Genomic DNA, 21693 nt, shown 5'->3' with positions numbered 1-21693 from the left:
AATCAATCAGGGTGCAACTCTAGCCTTCAAGATAAAAGAAAGGGAAAGGGAGTACAGTTAAGGTATACTTTAACTACTGTCACATGGCAAACCAACATAAAATTAATTTTGATTTCTATCACAGCATAATGTCTGTGTTTAGAAATAATTTAAATAAAGATTAGTAGTGTATCTAAATTTCAAGGTAGTAACTATCACTAGCTTTGGAGTAAAATAATTATGCTGATATTTATTTCTTTAATATATGCACTCAGGGATTTTGTTACATCTCAAAGTGCCTTCAGACATTGGACAACCTATTAAAAATACATACTCACTGTATACAGGAAGTGAAGCTGATTGTGATTTTCTCTTTAAATAATGAAACACCACAGTGAAAAGTAACCAACAGCCTGCAATCTACTCTACTTGCCCACCTGCTTGCCATGCAATCATGTAAATATCATACTGAAATACCCAAAATACAATTACAGTTAGCTTCTAGACACTGAATCTCTTCCACCAATTGCTAAACAACATTAAAGCAGGACGTAATTGGTTTACAGTAATTTCTTCTGGGCCCCCATACTGCCTAAGTCCCAAATAGCATCTCTTTTCTGCAAGATGGCTGTCAGGAGTACCAAGCTCAGAAACACCAAATGTAATTAAAAGCTTTCTTCAAATACACTTCATAGCACTCACAATGAAAGTTTTCTGACTAATCCACAGAGCAAAATATGACACTTCGCTCACAGATACTTGGTTTCTAACCAGTCAAATCAGCATTTCTTCAGTGCTCTTAGGCATTCTGTTTTCTGTGTAACCTGGTGAATTCTCTCTCACAATACCTGAAAACTCAAATTGTCCTCCAGGTATTTTTGCCTCCTGCTGCAATATTTGCTTTATCATAGCAAGGGTACTGACTACAGTTATGGAATGCATGAACAAGAAAAAATGCTGTTAACAGTCACTACAGTAAATGGATTTGGGATAGAGTATTATGACCAAGGTTTACCCAAAAGACTCAAAGGAACACTGTCATTCATGGTACAGCAGAAACGCTCAGTTTCATCCATTATTCCAGAAACAGTAGTGTTTTAATTCATAAGTTATTCAAAACAAAGTAAGCGAAATGCATTTCACAGAAGTGCTGAACTTTTAACATTGATATCAATGAAAACTTTGAAAGTTATTTGAAATAAAAAGGTTGAAAAATGAAGTAGTGACCATTAGCACAAACCAAGTTTCACATTTACATATACTCCATTCTAATATTAGCAGAAAGACTATGGAAATAAAGCTCTCCCTACAAGTGGAGAAAGGAAAACTAATTGTAATACTGTTTTAACAAGGTACATGCAGTTCTTAACAGTAAATGCCACTGAATAGAATTTACCCACTTCTAATTTGTGTCATACAGAACTCCCCTATATCTCACTGCCCTCTCTGGAACACTGAACAGGTGACATACCTCACTTGTTTACCACCAGAGCATTGCTATTTTACATTTCATCAAACACTAGTATGTGAAAAAGCAGGGCACAGTTTCAGTTCATGGATTTATTTTTTCTTTTAGCACAGTTCACTTGTTAAGTGAGTGTTGGGAGTTTTATTTAACAGATAGCCTGTAGGAACCTAGCATATTGGCAATGTCTTTTCTCTCTCCTGCTTTCCTCCTGTTGCACATCATCATCTTGTCTTCCAGTCTTTTAACTAGGCATATGCTATAAGAAGTTTTCTGGCACCCCGTAGAGTATCTAGACATTCTTATGGGAAAAACCCAACTCGTTCATGTCCATGGTGAAATGGTTTTAAGCTTTACATTTGCAACAAGCCCAGGACAACTCCAATGGCATGGCATGGCCGTGGCCTGGTACAGACCTACAACGATCATCTAGTCCAACTGCCTGACCAATTCAGGGCTGATCAAAAGTTAAAGCATGTTATTAAGGGCATTGTCTAAAGCCTCTTAAACACTGGCAGGTTTGGGGCAACCACCACCTCTCTAGGAAGCCTGTTTCAGTGTTTGGCCACCCTCTCAGCAAAGAAATGCTTCCTAATGTCCAGCCTAAACCTCCCCGGCCCAGCTTTGAACCATTCCCACATGTCCTGTCACTGGATACCAGGGAGCACCTCCCTCTCCACTTCCCCTCCTCAGGAAGCTGTGGAGAACAATCAGTTCGCCCCTCTAGTTCATCTCCAAACTAGACAAACCCACAACCCTTAGCTGTGCCTCATAGGACATTCCTTCCAGCCCTTCCACCAGCTTTGTTGCCCTCCTCTGGACACATTCAAAGACCGTCACATCCTTCTTAAATTGTGGGGCCCAGAACTGCACACAGTATTCAAGGTGAGGCCACACTAACACTGAATACGGCAGGATGTCAAGTCAAGTCATAATCTGCTCAGATTACCTTGTTATAGCATGTTCTGCTTCATACAGAGGAAAAAAAATGACAGAAAAAATGTGGGGGGAAAAAAGTAAAGTCCGTTAAAATTGCTACCGACAATAATAAATTTCAGAAGGTCCAGATTTTGTCTTTCCTTTTTTTACAATGCATTACTGCTGCTTACTCTCCCACTCAAGGGAGAGACAATCCCTAACTATCCATCGTCCAAAGAAGCTGCAGATGAAAATAAAGGAACGTTTTCTATATGTCCCATCTCCCAGTGCAACAGTATATTTAGACTGTACAATATTTGACTAATTATTAAAGCTGTTTACGTAACTATTAGACCATGGCCAATTAATTTATTAATTTAAAGTGTAATAAATCATTATCATTGGAAAATAATTTGATTATAGTTACTATCAGCAGCAATTATTACTTAAGATCCGAGTAGCTGTTTTTCATATAAAAGAACAATATAAATGAAAATTAGTAGCTTGAGCAATCTTGAGGAAAATCAAAGAGATGGAGTTAACATTTTTTTACAGCTCCGTATTTTAAAACTAAGCACTGGCAAAATTGAAGTGAGTGCATTATTAGGTCTCAAGGTAAATTCTCAGTGAGGCACATACATGTGCAGACGTGCCATTCTTCAGAAAAGGTTATGTTACATGTAGTTCATTATTGCATCTCTCCATTATATAGGCTAAATATTTTAACTCTTATGACCAAAGTACAACTGACTTGTAAAATCAGCTACTACAATGTACACACAAGTATAATCAATGATGGTAATTTACAATGACATACCATTTACCACCAGGGCCAGAGTGATAGATTTTTTGCAATTAAAAAAAAAGAAGGATAAATGTATAGTGATTTTTTTTCCTACGTTGATGTTTTGTGGTAGCTGTAATTTATAGTACTGTATTTTAATACAAAATGCACATAACCATTTATTTTCTAGTTCTACATGTTATACTCTGATTCTTTGTAATAATTTGTTGTGATCACTGGATATTGAAAATTATTTTCTATAGCCCAGTAAATATAAATAAAAGAAATTAAGATTTAGTTTCTAATAGAGCTCAGAGAAAATTGAACTTTAATTATACATGTCACCTAGAAATAAAAATATGCACAGCCAGCGTAACAAACAGGAACTTATTATTTCCATTAAGTACTTGGGTTTACTTTATCTGGCCATTTACTACTGCATATCAAAGTTTCATTAAGACCAAGTAACATACTTCGCAGCAAGTTTACAGTTTTCCACATCTTTCCTCAAACGCATATTCTCAGCTTCAAGTTGCTGGTTGCGGGTATACACAGTTGGAACCAATCCAATATCTTTGGCTGTGAACACACCTCTCTGGACGAGTTCATACCTAGCAGAAAATAAATGGAGAGATATTTTATTCCATGTTTCCTTTTTCTCACCTCACTGATGTCTCCCTTCTCATGCTAGCATTTACCTAAACTGGAATCACAAAGGTATTTATCATCTCAAGGCATTTACCTTTTATGATCATTAACAACTAGCAACAGTACTATCCCACCACACTGCTCTATTTTACTGCTTTTCATTCTGAAATGCATTCTTCATAACAGTCAAAAGACATGTCCTGTATAACACAGTACTTCAATTTAAACAATTGTTCTTTTCCTTCCTTTCTTCCAAATAGCTTAAATAAAGGACAGAAAAAGATATTCTTGTTCAAATAACATTTGTATACACTCACAGTACTTTTTATCTCATACGCTCAAGTATATGCAAGAATTTTTTTTCTGAGGACTCAAGATGACAAAGCTGTGGATAACCTGGATGAATGATTCTATGAGCTATCTTCAACACGGAATATAGAACTCACAGAGGGAAATCTCTTCATTCCTTCCTGTTTACTTATGTTGCCCTCTCCTTCTTTAATTATATTTACCAATACTTACCTATTTTACCAGCCCCCGAGAAAACATGATTCTGTGATGCAGAAGCCTGAAGGCTGCTTTAGTTAAATAAGCATACAGACGAACTTGCATTTTGAGAAGTAAAAGGGAATCTGGAGCAGCATGTGATGCTGTGTAGCAACCTAGGAATCTCAATAGCCCCTGGCAATAAAGTCTACTCAGTCAGCCTCCTATCTTTTAGGACTATCCATCTTTTGGTAGGATGTCGATGAAAGCTAAGAATACTCTAACAGGCAGTAAAAAGGACATAGGCATTGACACTATTCATTTTAGGCTTAATTTAAAGGCATTTAAATACAGAGCAACTTGGAGTACGTAAGATCTTCTATACAAAAAAAAAGAAAGCTGTGATATTAGAAAAGATTCAAAAAAGCTTAATTTGATCAAAAAAATGTGATTGTCACCACACAAAATAAATGCTTCTGCAGAATCATGCTTGTTCAAGGAATGATTATAAGCCAGCAGTATTTTTTAAAGTATTTCAAAAGACATCAAGATTCAAGTCTACATATAGAGAGTAAGATGCTTCTGTGCAAGCAGACATTGCGGAGGTGATTCCAGAGTCCAGTACATGTACATACAAACATCTATTTCTTCATTTACTTCTGTCCCAGAAGACAGAAGAGCAAGACCTTCAGTTGGTAAGAACTTTTATAGACCCACTGAAGACAAAGACATTGTGCACTATGGTAGCCGTGATATCAGTTCAGCATTGGTTCAATGGAGTATAAATAATTTGTATCAATCTTCTTCCCTGCTGATCTTGACTGCAGCTGGAAGACGTTCTGGGTGGGGACTCACCAGAAGGAATAATATGAACATTATTTGCCATTTCAAGGGAAAAATATATTGAATCTGTGCATTTTTTTTCCAAGTGATAAGGAAGTCTGAAAAGAACAGCAGTAATTAGAGAAAAATATTAAATGCTATCTCCTGCACTTGGACACAAGAAAGAGATTTGAAATTTGAAGACAGTAAGCACAGCATTCCTAGATCAATAAAACATGTTGCAGAAACAGAAAGTGTTTGTAGAATAAGGGATTCTTGCTTGACAGGCAACTCTTCCTTAACATCCTCCAAAAAAATTAAGGGGACTGTTAGAAACTCTTATGTCCAAATGACTTCCTACAGTCAACTACTTAGCTGCATTCTGTGGATACTTCTAGGAATGCTCATCCCTATGAATTAAGCTGTCACTCACATTTACCACCAGTAGATGAAAGGTTTTTGAAAAGTTAAACTGAAAATGTCCAAAGCAAAATTCATTCTATGATCACTTCGTTTTCTTAAGCACATTACAGTAGCAACAGGCTTTAATGCTAAGAAAGAAGCTTAGTCTTTTTTTTTTCCAAATAAACATTGACTGATGAGCAGATACAATTCCTATTGGAAGTATTGAAAATAAGGGCACTTCTCATTGCAAATGACCACAACTCTACATACTCCTTTATTTCCCAGAAAAGTTTCTCCACTGAATGCCTTAACTGCACCTCATGAAAACCATCAAATTTCTGCACAAAGACACATCAGACATGGATAATTGATGAACTTAGCCTCCAGCAGAGCTAAGAACTCTGAACGACAATTTTAATGAAATACAATTAATACCAATAAATTCACTATTCCCTTGTCTAAGAACACCACTAAAAATGAAGGCTTTTGTGCATGTAGTAGAAATGGAATAGAAAACCACACCACAAAACTGCATTGTGAAGTCTCATTATCTTTCACCAATCTAGTCCCGTAAAACTTACAGAACTCCTACGTACCTAGCTGACTGCCAAATACCTATTGTTCTCACTTCTTTCCATTATAGAAGGGAACTGTGATGCAAATTAAATTAGTTAGTTCCACGCACACACAAGCATTTTGCTAAGCTTTTCAGAACAACTGAGTTATTATTCTTGAATCGCTATTTAAAATTAACCAAGAATCTGGAAACTTAAGGAACAGATGGTCAACTATGATTTTATGATCCAAGCCCAGTGCAGACTGACTAAAAATTATACATTATTACATAAATTCAAGTTTCTAAGAATTCTAAAGGAATCGGGTTGCAGACAGGCCCTGCAATAAACTGATATGTAGCTCGGGATAATCCTTTACCAAGGGATAACTCACCTAGAGATGTATTCAGGAATTAAAATTTCAAGTTTTAGCTTTTACAACTTCTTCTCAAAATTATCATTCCAACTGATAACCTCCTAAACAGTTTCAACAGAAGGCTAAGAAAGAAATAAGCACAGAAAAATAAAGCACCTTTTTGCCCTAGTGTACGCCTCCAACCTATTATGGCATATAAGTAGAAAATTTATATTACCATGTTATGCTTGTTATGTACGCAAGAAAAGAGGTATGTCCACATGGCTTTTTGCAAATCAAATTTGAGGTTACTTCACTTGCGTTCTGAGCCAAAAACCTGAATCTGTTTTAGTGTGATGCTGTCCTGGAACTGATAACCCTCATTTCTCTCAGGATTTATGAGCTCAGAGCACAACGTACATTAATGTGACCATATGATTTCCAGGCCAAAGAGGACACAGAGCAGAGGAAACTTAGGTCTGCCTGAAATAAGATTGTTTCCACTGTCTTCAGGGAGTTGTGACATGGAGGATCACAACCTATATTCGTTTTCTTCATTCTGCAAAAAGGAACTTTTTTGTAATGAGTCTACCTTTATGCTCAGAGAAGACATAGTAGCTTTGCTGCATGTGCTCTGTTATACACAACCCAGGCAATCTTGGCAAGGCACACACAAGACAGGCATGGCTTTTAACCTTGCTTGGTCACGTAAGTTTATTCATATTTTAACCACATCAAACAGAAAAGAATTTTCAAATCATGTTTCTGTAATTAGTCTGCAGCTCTCCTTTTACTCATAAGCTGAAACACTGCCAGGTCTCTAGGAACACTTAGAGATTACCACTCCAATGAGTGTACTAACTAATCGCAGTGATAGCTCCATGCATATGTGTGAACAGCAAATGATTCATCTGCTCATCAGACTGGCAACGTGCTGCCAGCAGCAGTGAGCTCTTTGGGATTAGGAGGTATAGACTGTCAGGTGCGCAAGTTTACAGTTGATCAGCCCTTGCACTTCATACTGCAAAGCTGTCAATCCAATACCTTTAATAAGCAACGAAAGCACTATAAAGTCTTGTATATCAAAGGAATAGAAAATTTAATGATAAATTAGATATTCAAAAAATAATTTAAGTCTAATTTTAAGTTCTTTAAAGTATAACTGGAAGAAAAAAGTATATGTGCAAAAAACTACGTAAGTTAAAAAAATCACTACAAGTGTGATAAAATTATTCATTACATCATAGAAAAAGATGTATTTGGCTCAAAATAAAACATAATCAAACCATGACATTTTATACAGCTGGATAGAATAACAGAATATATTCTCAAACTCTGAAATAAACACAGATAATTTGGTCCAATTTAAGTGACCTTTAGATCTCAGACAGACAATTATTTCCAAGCAAGCCTTTTGATAAATTTCTCTACGTTAATTAATTTCTCATTTTAAATTCCATTAGTACTTGATCACCACAGCATGAGAGTAAGTGTGTCGTCCCAATACATAATGAGGAACCTGGGTACACTAATCTGCTCTCATTTTCATTAATATTGTAAATTATCTATTTCAAACCAACACAAAACATTTTGAAATAAGGTATTAATGCAGAAAAAGTCTCAATACAGTAAGCTTAGATCTTGACATGCTGAGCTCATTTGTAATGCTACTGAAATTAAAAGTATTACTTAAAGAAAAAAAAAATATGTATAGCTAAGGATTTACAAGATAGGGCCTGCTAAGATCTGCTCTTGCTCTGTTAAAAAGCAATTTGAATTTTGCCATTGATATAAATTCAGACTCAAGTGCTTCAAAGAAAGCTGTAGTTTCATAAAAAGGTCGCTATTTATATCTGCCTAGTATTAATTATCTTTTTCCATAAAAACTGTTAAACTTCTTCAAACTTAATGCTATTTATATCAGTTCTTTTGTTCTATACAGAACTATAGTGCTCCTTCTAAAGGACTCATTTAAGTCACATTGTTACACCATCAAAAACCAGATCATTATTAATTCCAAAGGCAACACCTGATTGGTGAGCTCTATGCTAATAAGACCACAGCTTGCAAACAACAGCAATGATTTTCTCATTAGAGAGCATTTCTAAGAAAATTTAATAGCTTCAAGTCTTTTGTAAGAAAAAATAAGATGTTTCCAACTTTTCAAATTTACTACTTTTCAAATTAAACAATTCCAAAAGACCTTATTAACAAATCTCTGAATCTCTGACGTTTAAAGACTGACTACAAGGAAACTTAGGGAGATATTTCCACTTCTCAGAATCTTTCCAGTGTAACTTGCAGATTCAAACCAAGCTTGTAACTGAAAGTATTTCAGTAGAACTTTATGACAAGCACAATCTTTTGCTCCAAAACAATACAGCTCTCCTCTCAAGCTTTGCAGCACTCCTACCACATCATTCTTAATAAGTATTAAAAAAGTATAAACCCTGTGGGATTCCATATATGAAGAGAGTGGTGGAGGAAGTGGAGTATTTAGACAAAGCTGCATTTTTAAACTTCTGTGAGAAGTATGGACAAAATCTCTGCAATCTATAAAAGCTTGGGAAAAGAAGACAGCAGCAGCTCAAGTTTACTCTTCTGATTACTATATGAATTAAATTTTAAAGAGAAAAAACAAACTAACCAACCATATTATTTTGACTGATGTACCAAAAATTGCCAAGTATCAAACTGTGATTATTCTACTTTGAAATACAAGGTACCTATGATGAATGTCCAAAAATACCCAAACAAGTAAGGTGAAAATACTATACCATACCACAAAACATTCACTTTTTAAGCAGGCACCCAGGTTCTGCAAAGCAAGAAAATAATAAAGCCACATGATTTCTCAGCACTGCTGAAATGAAATGGTCATTTTGCATTGGACTCATTTGATCCATGATGACTTCTGCACTGCAGCTCGTTTCTAGTTTTTGTTGGTAGTCAGTGGAAAGCAGAATACACTTGAAAAAAAAATAATTTAATTCCTTTCATCTTAAAGGACAGGGCTTAAACAACTCAGATGAGTTGCATCCTAAAATGAGTATTTCTCTTCACTGGTCACAAAAGAGGCCTCAGGTGACCACTTGAGGCTTGTAAATGTCTAGACTTAAGTGAAATGCATACAGTCCTACAATGGTGCCTGTTTAGGAGATCCTGGGAGTCAGCTTTCTTGAAAGTCTGTCCTTAAAACAATAGCTTGCATCCTCATTCTCAAGATGAATATATTTATTTGGTAAAACACTTCGTATTTAAGAATTACTTGTACTCAGAAGAGTTTTCTGGAAATATATCCTGAAATACCAGAAATATTTGAATCCAGAGCATCTACTTCCTAATTCTCAAAGTAATACGACCACTTAAAAACATTTTACCATTCAGTTTGGAAGCAGTCAAGAGTTCTGGACATTCCCAATCTGACCAGGAAATTGCAGAAGAAGTCATCCATTGCTTCAGGTATTTCAGACACCGATTTCTCAGAAGTCAGAACTGATTGCAAAGCCTGAAATTAAAATTTGATAATTGTTATCAAACCTACAAGAGAAATGTAATTATTATACCTTCTATTTCTGAAGTCATCTAAAGTCACAGACCTACTGGAGTACAGCTGAGTGTTATCCTTGATTTATTGATCAGATTTGTAATCACTGATCCTTCTAATGTCAAGGTCTGTGAAAGGTTATAGAGAAATAACTCAAAAATCACCTGATTTAAGCAAGTATTCTGAACCTGACATAACCTGATATGGACTTGAAACTATTTAAACTGATGGATGATCTTCTTTCACTGAACAGAGAGAAAATGTTAGTTCTCATACTCCTGCACCCTTCAGCAACCTTCAAAACCACTGATGAGAAAAATCAGTACTTCATCTAATGAAAAATGCCAAAGTCCAAACAGCTTATATTCTCTTTGTAATCATGCATGCAACGAAGAGACTGAAAGAACTGCATCTCCATCGTTAGATCTCTTAGGAAGTCTCACAAAGATCAATTCTCTCTTTTCGTCTCAACATCCATATGCAGACACTGAATGAAGCTGCCAGAACATCGCTACAAGTGTTAGCAGAATGCAGATGGTGCACCGAGGCTTCATATGCAGCTCCGCCAGCGCCATCAAGATCGACAGCTATTCACATAAGATCAGCTCATAGGTCAAGCACAGTTGCAAAAAGCAGAATCAAAACAAAACAGAGCAATCCTACTACAGAGAAAAAAATCCCTTTCACAGCTTTCTGTTGCAATGCAAATTTTTTACCTTCACCGAACCCCACTCAGCCCACTCAGTACATAGCTTGATATTAAGCTCTCCTACAGAGATTTCAAGATGCAAGGAGATAAGAAAAAAGTAAAATATGACCCAGTCTGACCCCTGCAAAATGCATTTAAAGATAACCAGATGAGAGAGACTGCCACAACTTGGCAGCCAAAGAGACAGCCTTAATTCATTCAGACTTCAAATGGATTACAGCAACTTGACATACCCAAATGTGAAGCTCTCAGCATTTGGGAACTCCACACAGGCACAACGCTACAATGCACTTGCGCAACAACACAGGCTACTAAGACGAGATACTGCACATGCCTGTCCTCCTGGTGACAGGATGACAAAACAAACCTGGCTTGACAACTATCACAACTATGTTGAAGGAAACTCAGATTCTGTGATATGTGAGCTACATATTATTAAAAAAAACCCACACTGTAGAGAAGAGAAACAGAAACAGCTTCCATACATGCCTACCTTCTTTTCTTCATTTTAATACTAGCAAAACTGAAAAAAATTCCAGTGAGATATTTATCAAGACATGCTAAAGGCTGTGACTGCAAATTATTTCCTTCATCCATTTGAAAAAGAATCTGTAGGCCAGGGATTTTTGATAACTCCATTTATTTATAGCTTATTCATGTCCTTAGTGGGATCTCTATCAACATGACTGCTTAAGTTTCCTGGAGATAAAGGCATTTCTTTTGAGAAAATAAAAACCCGCAGCATTCCCTACACTGGAAAGTCTCATAGCCATGTTGCATAATACAGAAAATGTTGTGTTTAATCCAAGCAACCTATCTAATATAAACAGAAAGAATTGTACATGTACAATCAAGGCCATGTAACACTGTATTATGAATAATACAATATGCCAAGTGCAATGTAATATTTAGCATATTTTCATTACTAGAGATACAGTACATCAGACAGGTCTATTTTCTAATTGTGGTAATACAAGAACCAAAGAGAGTACGTCTGCAGACACGGAGCTGCATCCCTTTTCTTGCTTCTTATCTTTTATTCTAAGTGAGGCAAATGTCTAATATTGTTGCTTGTAGTTTCCCAACCACATCTATAAAGCCAGTCTTCAAAAGAAATGACACAGCTTGAGTCCCGTAATAAATGGAAATATGATAGGAATTCATTTCATCCGTGCGGAATAGAATTTATTAGCTAGATACTAGCACACTGAGAACCATTTCAGGAACTGAAGCACAAGCAGGGAACAACATACGGGAAAATGAATGCAGTCTAACAGGCACAGTATTGGAACAGGGCCTCAGGAAACCAGAACTAAATTCCTAGCTCTTCTGCAGACTTTGAGAGTAATATTAGGCTAACCACTTACTTTTACTTAATCTTAACCTTGGATGACTACCCATAGAATGGCATAACAGGAAGGTTTTGTATATATTTACTTATTTAGAAATGAGGAAAATACAATCTATTAACTAATGTGATGCAAACAGACATCCTATAGTAGCTATATAGACAAAAACCACTTTATTAAAGAATTTGGACCATTAAGTCAAAATAAACAAACTAAATATTTGCTTTGTTAAATATTTGTTAAATATTTCTTGGTTAAATTTTTTTAATTAACATCTTCAAAACATTTTGAGTGTAAGGATTGCAAATATGGCCAATAAAATAAATTAATTGCTAAGAGCTTAACCTTAAGGACTTCCACAATACTCGCAAGAATTTCTGTCAATTGAAGAAAGATGAACACCAAATAAATTAATAATTTCTCTGGGAAATAAGATGTTCTTGCAAAACTTATTAAACTAAAAAAGAATATAAAAGGGAATTCAAGGATTTTTAACACATTCAAAAAATTAAAAATCAAACCTACATAAAATACAAGGTTAATGAAGGACAATGTAACTTCAGATTATCATTTTGGATATTAAGAAAATAAAGATCCTGGAATGGAAGTTGAATAGCTGTAACTACTGAAGAAAGTATTTCAGCCGGCTTTTTGTTGTGTGTGTGGTTTTCCAGAAGTTCTGCATCCTTTTCCTAGGGTCCCTATTTGTTGAAGATTTTCTTTCATATGCAAAATATTCTATTGCTTATGTTTAAAAACAATTTATATTATTTTACAATGTCTCAAAACAAGGACAACAGAAGAAAAAAAAATCATGAGTTGCAACTGGAAAGGACTAATGATGAACTAGAACAGGAACAGCAGACAGAATCACTGCTATCCAAAGCATGTGTTGCCCAGCACAGCTGGATTCTGAATCAGCTGCCATTTCGCCTTCAGACTAGGGGAAAATGATACTTAGAGATTAGAGCTCCACCACCCTCATTGCCCTGTTGGGATCCAAAGAAGAACTGTAACTGGTGAGGGAGCCTCACCAAACTCCTTAAAGACCAGTAGTTTCACAGCACCTATGCAGAGCTCCAGAAGGAAAGAAAACATGTCTCAATATCCCTGTAGAAACACAGCTTTAATTCCTACACACCAATTTTATTAAAAAAAGTGAACAGCACCATCTCTCATTTGCTTATGTTTACTCGTCTTCATCTAGGAATTAGTGCTAATTACTTTGGAAGGAAGTTTGAAAATAAGCATTTTTCTTAGATTTTCCTGGTTATACTTGACCTTTTTACAGAGCGTAAAAGAAACTGTAGTTACTATATTTATCCATAGTTTCTAAATTAAGTATCTGCATTTGGCAAATCACTTAAATATTTTTCAGATGCTCACTTGATCTGTGCCTTCTCTATATACTTTCTTTTCTTAACCAAAAGATTTGCATCTAATATTGAAATGCAATCTTTAATACAGGATTAGGTATACAAGTTACTATGAACGGCAAATATACATAATCACTTAAAAATGTTTATCACAGAGTAGCTATTCCAGGATATGGTTATTACCTAATTTAACCTATTTTAGCCAAGATTAGAAGCTAATAATTGAAAAAGTGTACCTATTATCTATCATGTGAAGACAGCCTTCTACTGTGCTTCTTAGCTCAGAGTTTGGATATTGAGTCGATATTAATTCACAGGAAACCGTGCTTCTAACTTTGGTCACCAAAAGCATTCACTGCAGCACTTGGTTTTTTCCAGTGAATTAGCATCAAACAATCTAGTCACTGATCCTCCAAAAATGTACAGTAAATCATTATTAAAGCTGTCAAGGAACTAGCAACTGTATTAAAACATTTTTCTACTCATGTTTTTCTGTCGAAAGGCTGGAAATATTATTTCGGTTTCAAAATTATGGAAAAATGAAACCTCCAAATAATGAGTCAAGAAGCAAGACGACAGACATCTACTAGCACAAAATCAAAGAGAATTTGAGTTTAAGCACACATGTTCTTTTGTTTTAAGGAAAGGTAACACCTTCTTCAGTTTGATTAAGTGGGATAGATATTAGCATATTGTTTCCTACCACTCAAAGTTCAACAAATCAACTAAGAGGTAAAAGATTATTTAACTATAGCACTGTCAAAAGATCAACAGATTAAAAATATTCTTCCTTGTTTCACTTTTTACTTGAATGTCAACTCACACAGTAAAACAGACCTAACTTCTGTCATCCCTAAAGAACACTAAGGATTTCCACTACTTGGTTAACATTAAGCATGTTCAGTCTTTAAAATTTCTGCCATCTTTCCCTTAATTTTCAGGCATATTCAGTTTCAAAATACATAAGACTCCAGTATTGTCAGTTTTCATTCAAAGTTTGATCTAAAATACAAAACTGATCTGTTGATATGCATTCGTGCAGAAGAAAATGTACATTTTTCCTCCATTTTGATGTTAAGAATCATTCAGATAAAGTTATCTTTTCATTATTAATCATTTGCTTTTGCAAAACAAAGACTATGACAATAGCTTACTGATGAGGCTATACGATAATGGTGATATTAGAAACACAGCAGGGAAAAGCACTTTTCCATTAGATTGTTATAAGCAAGTAAATTCAGGTAAATCATGTTTTGGAAAATGCAATATAACAATCCCATTGTGTAACTCTGAACTATTACATGACTGTTTTGAAAACAAACTGTAAATGTAAGAAGTTTCAAAAACTAATTGTGTGAAATGATTGACAATTTCATCAATGTTTTGATTTAAAATAATTTAACGCCAATTCTTTATTTTCAATATATGAATCATCTTCTCTAGCAAAGTATTCAAGTACAAGCTTCTGTGGGTCTTAAGCATATGCAGTTTCTTTCCTGTGTCGGGGATCACACTCATTCAATCTACTCAGATAAAGAAACAAACCCTAAAGTACTGATACATTGTAGTAACATTAATATATTTTAAGTAATCTAGCTATATATTTGTAACATGTATTTGCAATATCAGGTTGTTTACGGAACATGAAATGAACAGAAGTTGAAGGAAGATGAAACCCAGGAAACATAAGTTGCCTTTTCCACTGTGGCATATGTTTACCCCTAGAAACTTCTAAAAAATGAGAAACAATCTTTTCCACACAAATTTTTCATAAGTAAAATAAATTATAATGCGTAAATTTTAAGCCACTAATGCCAACTGAATTACAGACTGAGTCTTAGAATGTTTAGGAAGTTCTTACTAGAATTTGGGCATCTTCAGCCTGCTCTTGAATAGTCTGCAAGGCCTTTGACAGATCCTCATCATCTTCCTGAATACTAAATTCATCATCTGTTGGAACCTAAATGAAATGATTTAAAGTTGGGTATCAACATATTTTATACATCTTTCTTTCAGAATACAACCGTTTCCACTCCCAGTACAACTACTGAAAATAATCTCATTCTTGTTAAAATAGTATTTTGCCATATTTAAATAGAATTTGTATTACTGAAATATTCTTTATAAATAAGCTGAAACATCTAAATAGAAATACCTGTATCTTTAAAAAAAGTATTTAACATTCAAATAAAAGTAAAATATAACAAATCAACTGACACTAAATCTTCTCTTGAAAAATAAAGATATGCCTAGCATGATCACACTTTATAAAAGGAGATTCGTGTCATTTCTCCTAGGATGCTTTTGTGACTGATGAAGTAAAACAAAAGAATGAAACATGAATACTCTATCACATATATCAGAAGATTAACAATTTAGTAAATTACCTCTTCATACTGATAATCATCTTTAGAGTCGTCTGTTATGGTAAATTCTGCAGATTTTGTTAAGTCTGAAACAGCTGGTGCATGTGATGAGTTCCAACTTTAAAAAACTATCATAAACCAACCATCTATAAATCTCTCATCACCACCTTCGCCCTCGTTCTTTTTGACAGAAGACTTTACACTTTCAAGGTTTCTTTCAGCCTTCAGGTGAACATGCCCACCTCCAATGAAAACTATCTGTACAGAGACAGAATTTAGATTCAAAGTTTGTATAGTAGGTTTAAACACCATTAAAATTTGCCTCAAAAGATCCGTCAAAGTTAGAAGTCAAGCACTATTCGGACTTAAACAGTAGCTAAATTCTGCTCTCACACAATCATCAGTTTTCATAGGGTTCTTACTGCACTGAGACTTCCACAGACTTTATGCCTCTAAGCATAAGTAACTTCACGCTCTCAGGGAATGGCATTTTTATCAAATTCAGATGTACGAGGTCAAACACGAACATCTGAGATCAAACACTGAATACTAGAGGACCATTTACTGAAGCTGATACAAGTGCCTTAATTACAAAGCAGCTACAATAAAAAGGAACTTTCAAAATGTAAAAATTCATTTGAAAATTATCTACAGTTTCTCCAAATGCTTTAGAGTCAAACTTTTCATTAAAAATAACTAAAAATGGCGTAAAATGAAACCCAAATAAACATTTTTTCATCCACTAGCCTCACAGCCCATGAAAGTGTAACGAAAATGTTTTTAGCAAGATGCTCTGTTAACAGTTTCCCTAGGAAATCAGTTAGCCTACAAATGACCCATGTAAATAAACCAGAAATTAACTTCTGAAGAAGAGCTGGCAATTCAGTACTTCACACACATCAAATTTAAATGGTAACTTTTACATATAAAGAGAAAAAAAAATATATTTTCCAGCTTTGCATCAAGTTTCCCAAATCTGAATAATTCTCCTAAAAACAGTCCTTTTGCTACAGTTCTCACAGTACAATATATATGTGAAAGTATCATCTGCATTCAAGACCCTAGCATCACAGCATCAACAAAACTATCAGTTAAATTATAACCATCCAGAAGGCTAGCAGCTGAAGATCATGTCCCAAAAAAGGAAAACCATTTGTTTTATAGAGACATGAGGTTTGAAATAGAAGTTGGAGAGATGTCACTTTCTCTTCTAAACTAAAAAACCAAATAGGGAAGTCATTGAGCGAATAAAGGCATAATTTTCAGTAATCAAGTCAAAGCACATCTGTGTACCTCCAACTGCCCAACCACACTACATGCTTACTATAAAAACTGTATATATAAATAGGAAACTGGCACAAATGCCTCTTAAGAATCTCCTATCTAGGCTTAGTACATGAAAGAAAATGCCCGTACTACACATGCCCCCAAATTTACTGCCCAAATTACTGCAGATGTGGAACACAGGACTTGAATTCAAGTCACCACCTCTCTGCATCTCAAATTTCGCTCTCTGCAAAAGCTTCGTTTTCTAACCTGACTGATTCTGGAGTGTTTAATTCTAAAACCTGAACTATGCAGAAACTCATCTCCAAAAAATGCTTACTATGCGTTCTTTCATAAGTGGGGGGAAGGAAGGAACACCGAAACTATTAGATTTAACAGGGTTAAGTCTGTTCTCTATCACAGCAGAAGAAATCTGGATTAACTCTTCTGACTTTAACAGGAGGGCAAAGAAGTTGTGTGGTTCAATGAATGCACCTTTTCTCAGCGTGGTACTCCAGGACCACGTGTGGGTCCACCAAGGTAAGCAAACAGACCAGAGACGAAAAATAGCTCACACCGAGACGTGACTTTCAAGAGCTGACCCAACAGACTTGCGATAGTGATCAGGGACTCAGCCATGAGGCTACCTTTCAATTGTCTGCCTGCTCCCCAGTACAACAGGAATGTTTTGGTCCTCGCATCAGCATCTGACCACATCCTAATGAAACAACTCCTAACTCCTGGACCTCGTTCCTTCAGCTCAGAAGGAGAAAAGTTCACCTGAACTGCAGATTACATAAGAAAAGGGAACAACAGCAAGGCATGAGTGCAAAGCAGGAGGAATCGGTTTCCTTTACTGTTTGAAAAAGCAAGGAGGATGCTTGCAGCAGGCAAGTCAAGATAAACAGACAGTAATATTAACTGACTAGTTAGGGTAATGTTCTAAAAAGCCCCTTTTTTCAATTAGATTAAGATATCCAAGCACCAGCTAGCTGACTACACATTCTCTGTTTAAAGAATGAGACTTTAAAAAGTGTGGTCATGTTTGTATAGCGTGAATACTTGGGTACAACATTTTTTGTATGAAGCAGGGGACAATTTCTATATATATATGTAGTAATTCTATGTACGCACTAAATATCTGCATACTTCTCTGGAACCCCAAAACCTCTTCATTACTTTATAGCACAGTATTTATCAACTTAAATTAATTTAAATAAAGTACAGTTAAATAAAATACCCAGTGATTTTTCACACGTTTAGTGATTCGATCGGAGGCTATTTTTTCTAAAGCTATCTTTTGTGTGGGCTACAAATGATCCTTTCCCCCACCTTGACTATTTCTTTCTACATTTATCAAATCTTTCAATGCAGATAGAAGCATCACAGCAGCATACCCTTGATGAGTAAAACACTTTCAAACACTTTTTTTGCTGAATTTTCTACTGACCTGACCATCCTTGCAATCCATTATGGTCTAAACTAATGTGTCATTGCAAACACTGTGCACAGACTAAAACATTACTTTAAAAATCCTGATTTTTTTTTTTCTCTTATTTTTCCAAAAACCATAGCCAGGTGCACAATAAAAGAGAGGAATTGGATTTTAAATCTATTGTATTTTTTGCAACAAACACTGTGTCGATTATTTTAACACATGCACTGATGCAGTGCTTTAAGCACACCACACAGCGTGAAAACAGCTGTGCAGTTTCAAGGAGGTAGAAACTGAGGCACAAGCTCGCTAAGGCTAATCTTCCACTTTTTTTTAATTGCTTTTATATTGGCTTACATCTTAATTCTAGCAAGGCAGGAAAAACTAAGGTACTGGTAGGGCCTAACACTTAAGCTTTGATTATTTAAGCCTCTAAAACAAAGGTCACAGGATCTTCTTGATTGGGCAGCTCACAGCTACAAAACAGAACAGATAGAGCTAGTCTGATCTAGTGGCAAAACTAGAATTTGGGTCATCTGATCAAAAATCACACATTTAAAAGCCATAAACTCCTAACATAATTTGCCACAACTCAATTACAAAAAGAATTCAAACCGATTTTTTTCTTCTCAAAGCCACAGCAAATAAAGTTATGTCTAGGTTACTGTATCATCATCTTTATATCTTGGTCATACACAGTACTAAAAAAACCCACAACTATCTAGCCAGTTACTGTGTGTGGCAGGTGTTGGGAAATTAAAGGAGCACCTTTTACAGCAGCACATTGGGACCGAGAGTCTTAATGACGCATCTCCTCACTCCTCCACAGATATTTTGCATTGACTGATCAACAACCAAAACAAGAGGCAACAAGAGACTTTCAGTTCAGAACTTTAACTCTTGCTTAGACTGCCCATCAGTAGGGGAGGATAAAGTCACCCTGCTTTTCCTAAGGGTCACTCAGGGGCTATTTTAACAGCCAAGAAAACAAACATCACGTTGAAGTGAGTAACATCCTACCGTCTCTGCAGGAAAAAAACCCGCATATTAGCCGTTTTTAGCCTCCAGGGGCAATAACTCACAGAAAGCAGCAAGAAGGTGTTGGGGTCTTTTTGGCTTTGCCCACCCTTACTCTGAAATAACTTGGCAGCCCGCGGGTCTCCTGCGGGGACGGCCCTGCCCCGGCTCCCAGCCGGCGGCACAAGCAGGGCTGGACGCTGCCCTCGCCCTGCCCGACCCCCCCAAGATGCCGCCGAGGCAGCCCCCAAGGTCCCCCCGCCTGGGGAGGACAAGCACCCACAGAAGAAGGCAGGAGCGCTGAGGCGACGGGCCCGCCCGCGCCGCTCGCCCCCTGAGGCGGGGAAGCGGCGGGACCCCGGGGCTCCCCGCACCCCCCAGCCGCCCGCCTCAGACGAGGAGGAGGAAAATACTCCGGAGGAGGAAGGATACTCTGCAGGCAGAAGGACGCCTCAGAGCTCGCCGCCTCCTCCATGGCCGTTGCCTCCCCGCCGTCGCGCCGTGCCGTTGCCGGGGGCCGCCTCTCGCGAGAAGAAGCGCCCGCGCCCGTCCCAGGGCGAACAGCAGCCGCGGGGCGGTGGCGGGAACCGACCCCCAGCGGCGATTTGATTTAATTTAGTTTAGTTTAATTTACCGTTACTCACACTTGACTTTCTTGCCCCCGGAGGTCCCACCGGGTGCTGTCTTTAAGTCGAGGCGAAGCTTCTCACGCATTTTACTAGCGAGGGAGCGGCCCCGGCGCCGGCGGGAACCCTGAGGAGAGTTGCTCGAGGGTGAGGAGATTTCTGGAGGTTTCCAAGGCGGGGCGGGCCTCGGGGTCACCTCAGGGTCCTCCCCGCTGGCTTCTGCGACCTTTCTGACTAGGATAGGCTGCATTTTCTTAAATGGAAGGAAAACAACAGGAGAAGGGAGGGAAAAACTGCTCTAATCTCATAAGAAGGGACTAATTTCTCCTTTAGAGGAAACATTTTTTAACTGAAACAGGTGTTTGCTGGATCACCTGAGCTCAGTCCTATGGGACTGATTGCTTAAATTAAGTTCCTGCAGTATGTTCAAGTCTAATTAAGAGTAGGAGTTTTCCCAGGCAAAAGTTAGGGAAAGAGGCCCATATCCTCTACATTTGCGGAGAATACATGTTACAGCTCTTAGGAGATATGGTTGCAGGATTCAACAGAACATTTTCTGTTCCTTTTTTTATTTTAGAATAAGCTTAGAGGTCCCAGTCCTAGATTTCCATTGAGTTAACGGGCTTTGATGCAATAGGAATTCAGAATCAGTGCTTGAATTCATGTAAAGTAACTGAAAATAAATGCCCCAATGCTCTGGAAAAAAAAAAAAATCGAAAAGGAAGTGCTAATAGCTGGTCTGAGAGGAGGGGCACCAGTTTTGCTTGCAAGCTTTAAAAAAAAAAACCTAACAATTGAAATACAGTCTGAAGAACAGAGAAGATGAAAACTGAATTATATAATTCAGTTCAGTCTTCAATCTGAAAAAACAAGATGCAAGCCTGCAAGAGGGCCTGTTACCTGTGAAACTATTATTTTAGCATTCTCTTTCCAGAGATTGTCACACAGGATTGCCATTCCTCTCCCACTGTAGACCCATTCTTGAGAAACAATGAGTACTTTGGCACTGCCAAGGTCTCCAAATTGTAATAGAAGAACAGTGTTTTGGCACAAGATCGTCCCAGCACTGCTAAGGCAATAGGAACTGTTGTATTCCTTCATAAATTCTCTATTGTCAGCTTCACCACTGGGTTGAGTTTGATAGATGTCAGGGCTTGAACTCATCTGGGTTCCAGAGATGGAGGGCAAATGCCAACATACCTTTCTTTTTGTATTGCAGAGTTGTTTTTTTCCCTTCAGAGGAAAGTGATGTGACCAGAACAACTTTCTTTCATCCATATCCAACCCAATAGAGCGGTCCTGAACTCCAGCAGAGCATCTCAAAAAATAACAAATAAGCAGAAGTGGCATCATAAAGCACAACACCCATGAGCCAGTACTTCCAAAACTGCAGGATTAAAAAAAGTGATAATGCAGTTAGGATGGCTTCAAATGAAGGCCTCGTTCTCTCTTAGGGAAGTTCCCAATTCCACCACATATCACAGAGTAAGTCTAGCTGTACTTATTTCATATAGGCAAGCACAGCTGATTAACATTGTAAGTTAATACCACTCACTCTTCTCAGCAGGTTTGCTGATAGCCTTTAC

At 37.0% G+C, this 21693-nt stretch overlaps 1 protein-coding gene across 1 annotated transcript in view; it reads right to left on the bottom strand.

Annotated features, from left to right (window-relative positions):
• Window positions 1–19987, bottom strand: part of SPAG16 (sperm associated antigen 16) — a 410239-nt gene extending 390252 nt beyond the window's left edge. Inside the window, exons 1-5 of the mRNA XM_075153736.1 lie at window positions 19914–19987; window positions 15785–15831; window positions 15259–15357; window positions 9797–9924; window positions 3620–3757 (exon numbers count right to left, since the gene is read on the bottom strand). Of these exons, the coding sequence (XP_075009837.1) occupies window positions 3620–3757; window positions 9797–9924; window positions 15259–15357; window positions 15785–15831; window positions 19914–19956 (455 nt within the window). The 5' untranslated portion in view covers window positions 19957–19987. The remainder of the gene's footprint in view (window positions 1–3619; window positions 3758–9796; window positions 9925–15258; window positions 15358–15784; window positions 15832–19913) is intronic.
• Between the last annotated feature and the right edge of the window lie 1706 nt (window positions 19988–21693).

Source organism: Calonectris borealis, chromosome 6 (genome assembly GCF_964195595.1).
Source record: "Calonectris borealis chromosome 6, bCalBor7.hap1.2, whole genome shotgun sequence".
NCBI lineage: Eukaryota > Metazoa > Chordata > Aves > Procellariiformes > Procellariidae > Calonectris > Calonectris borealis.
This window is presented reverse-complemented; position numbering and strand designations above follow the sequence as displayed.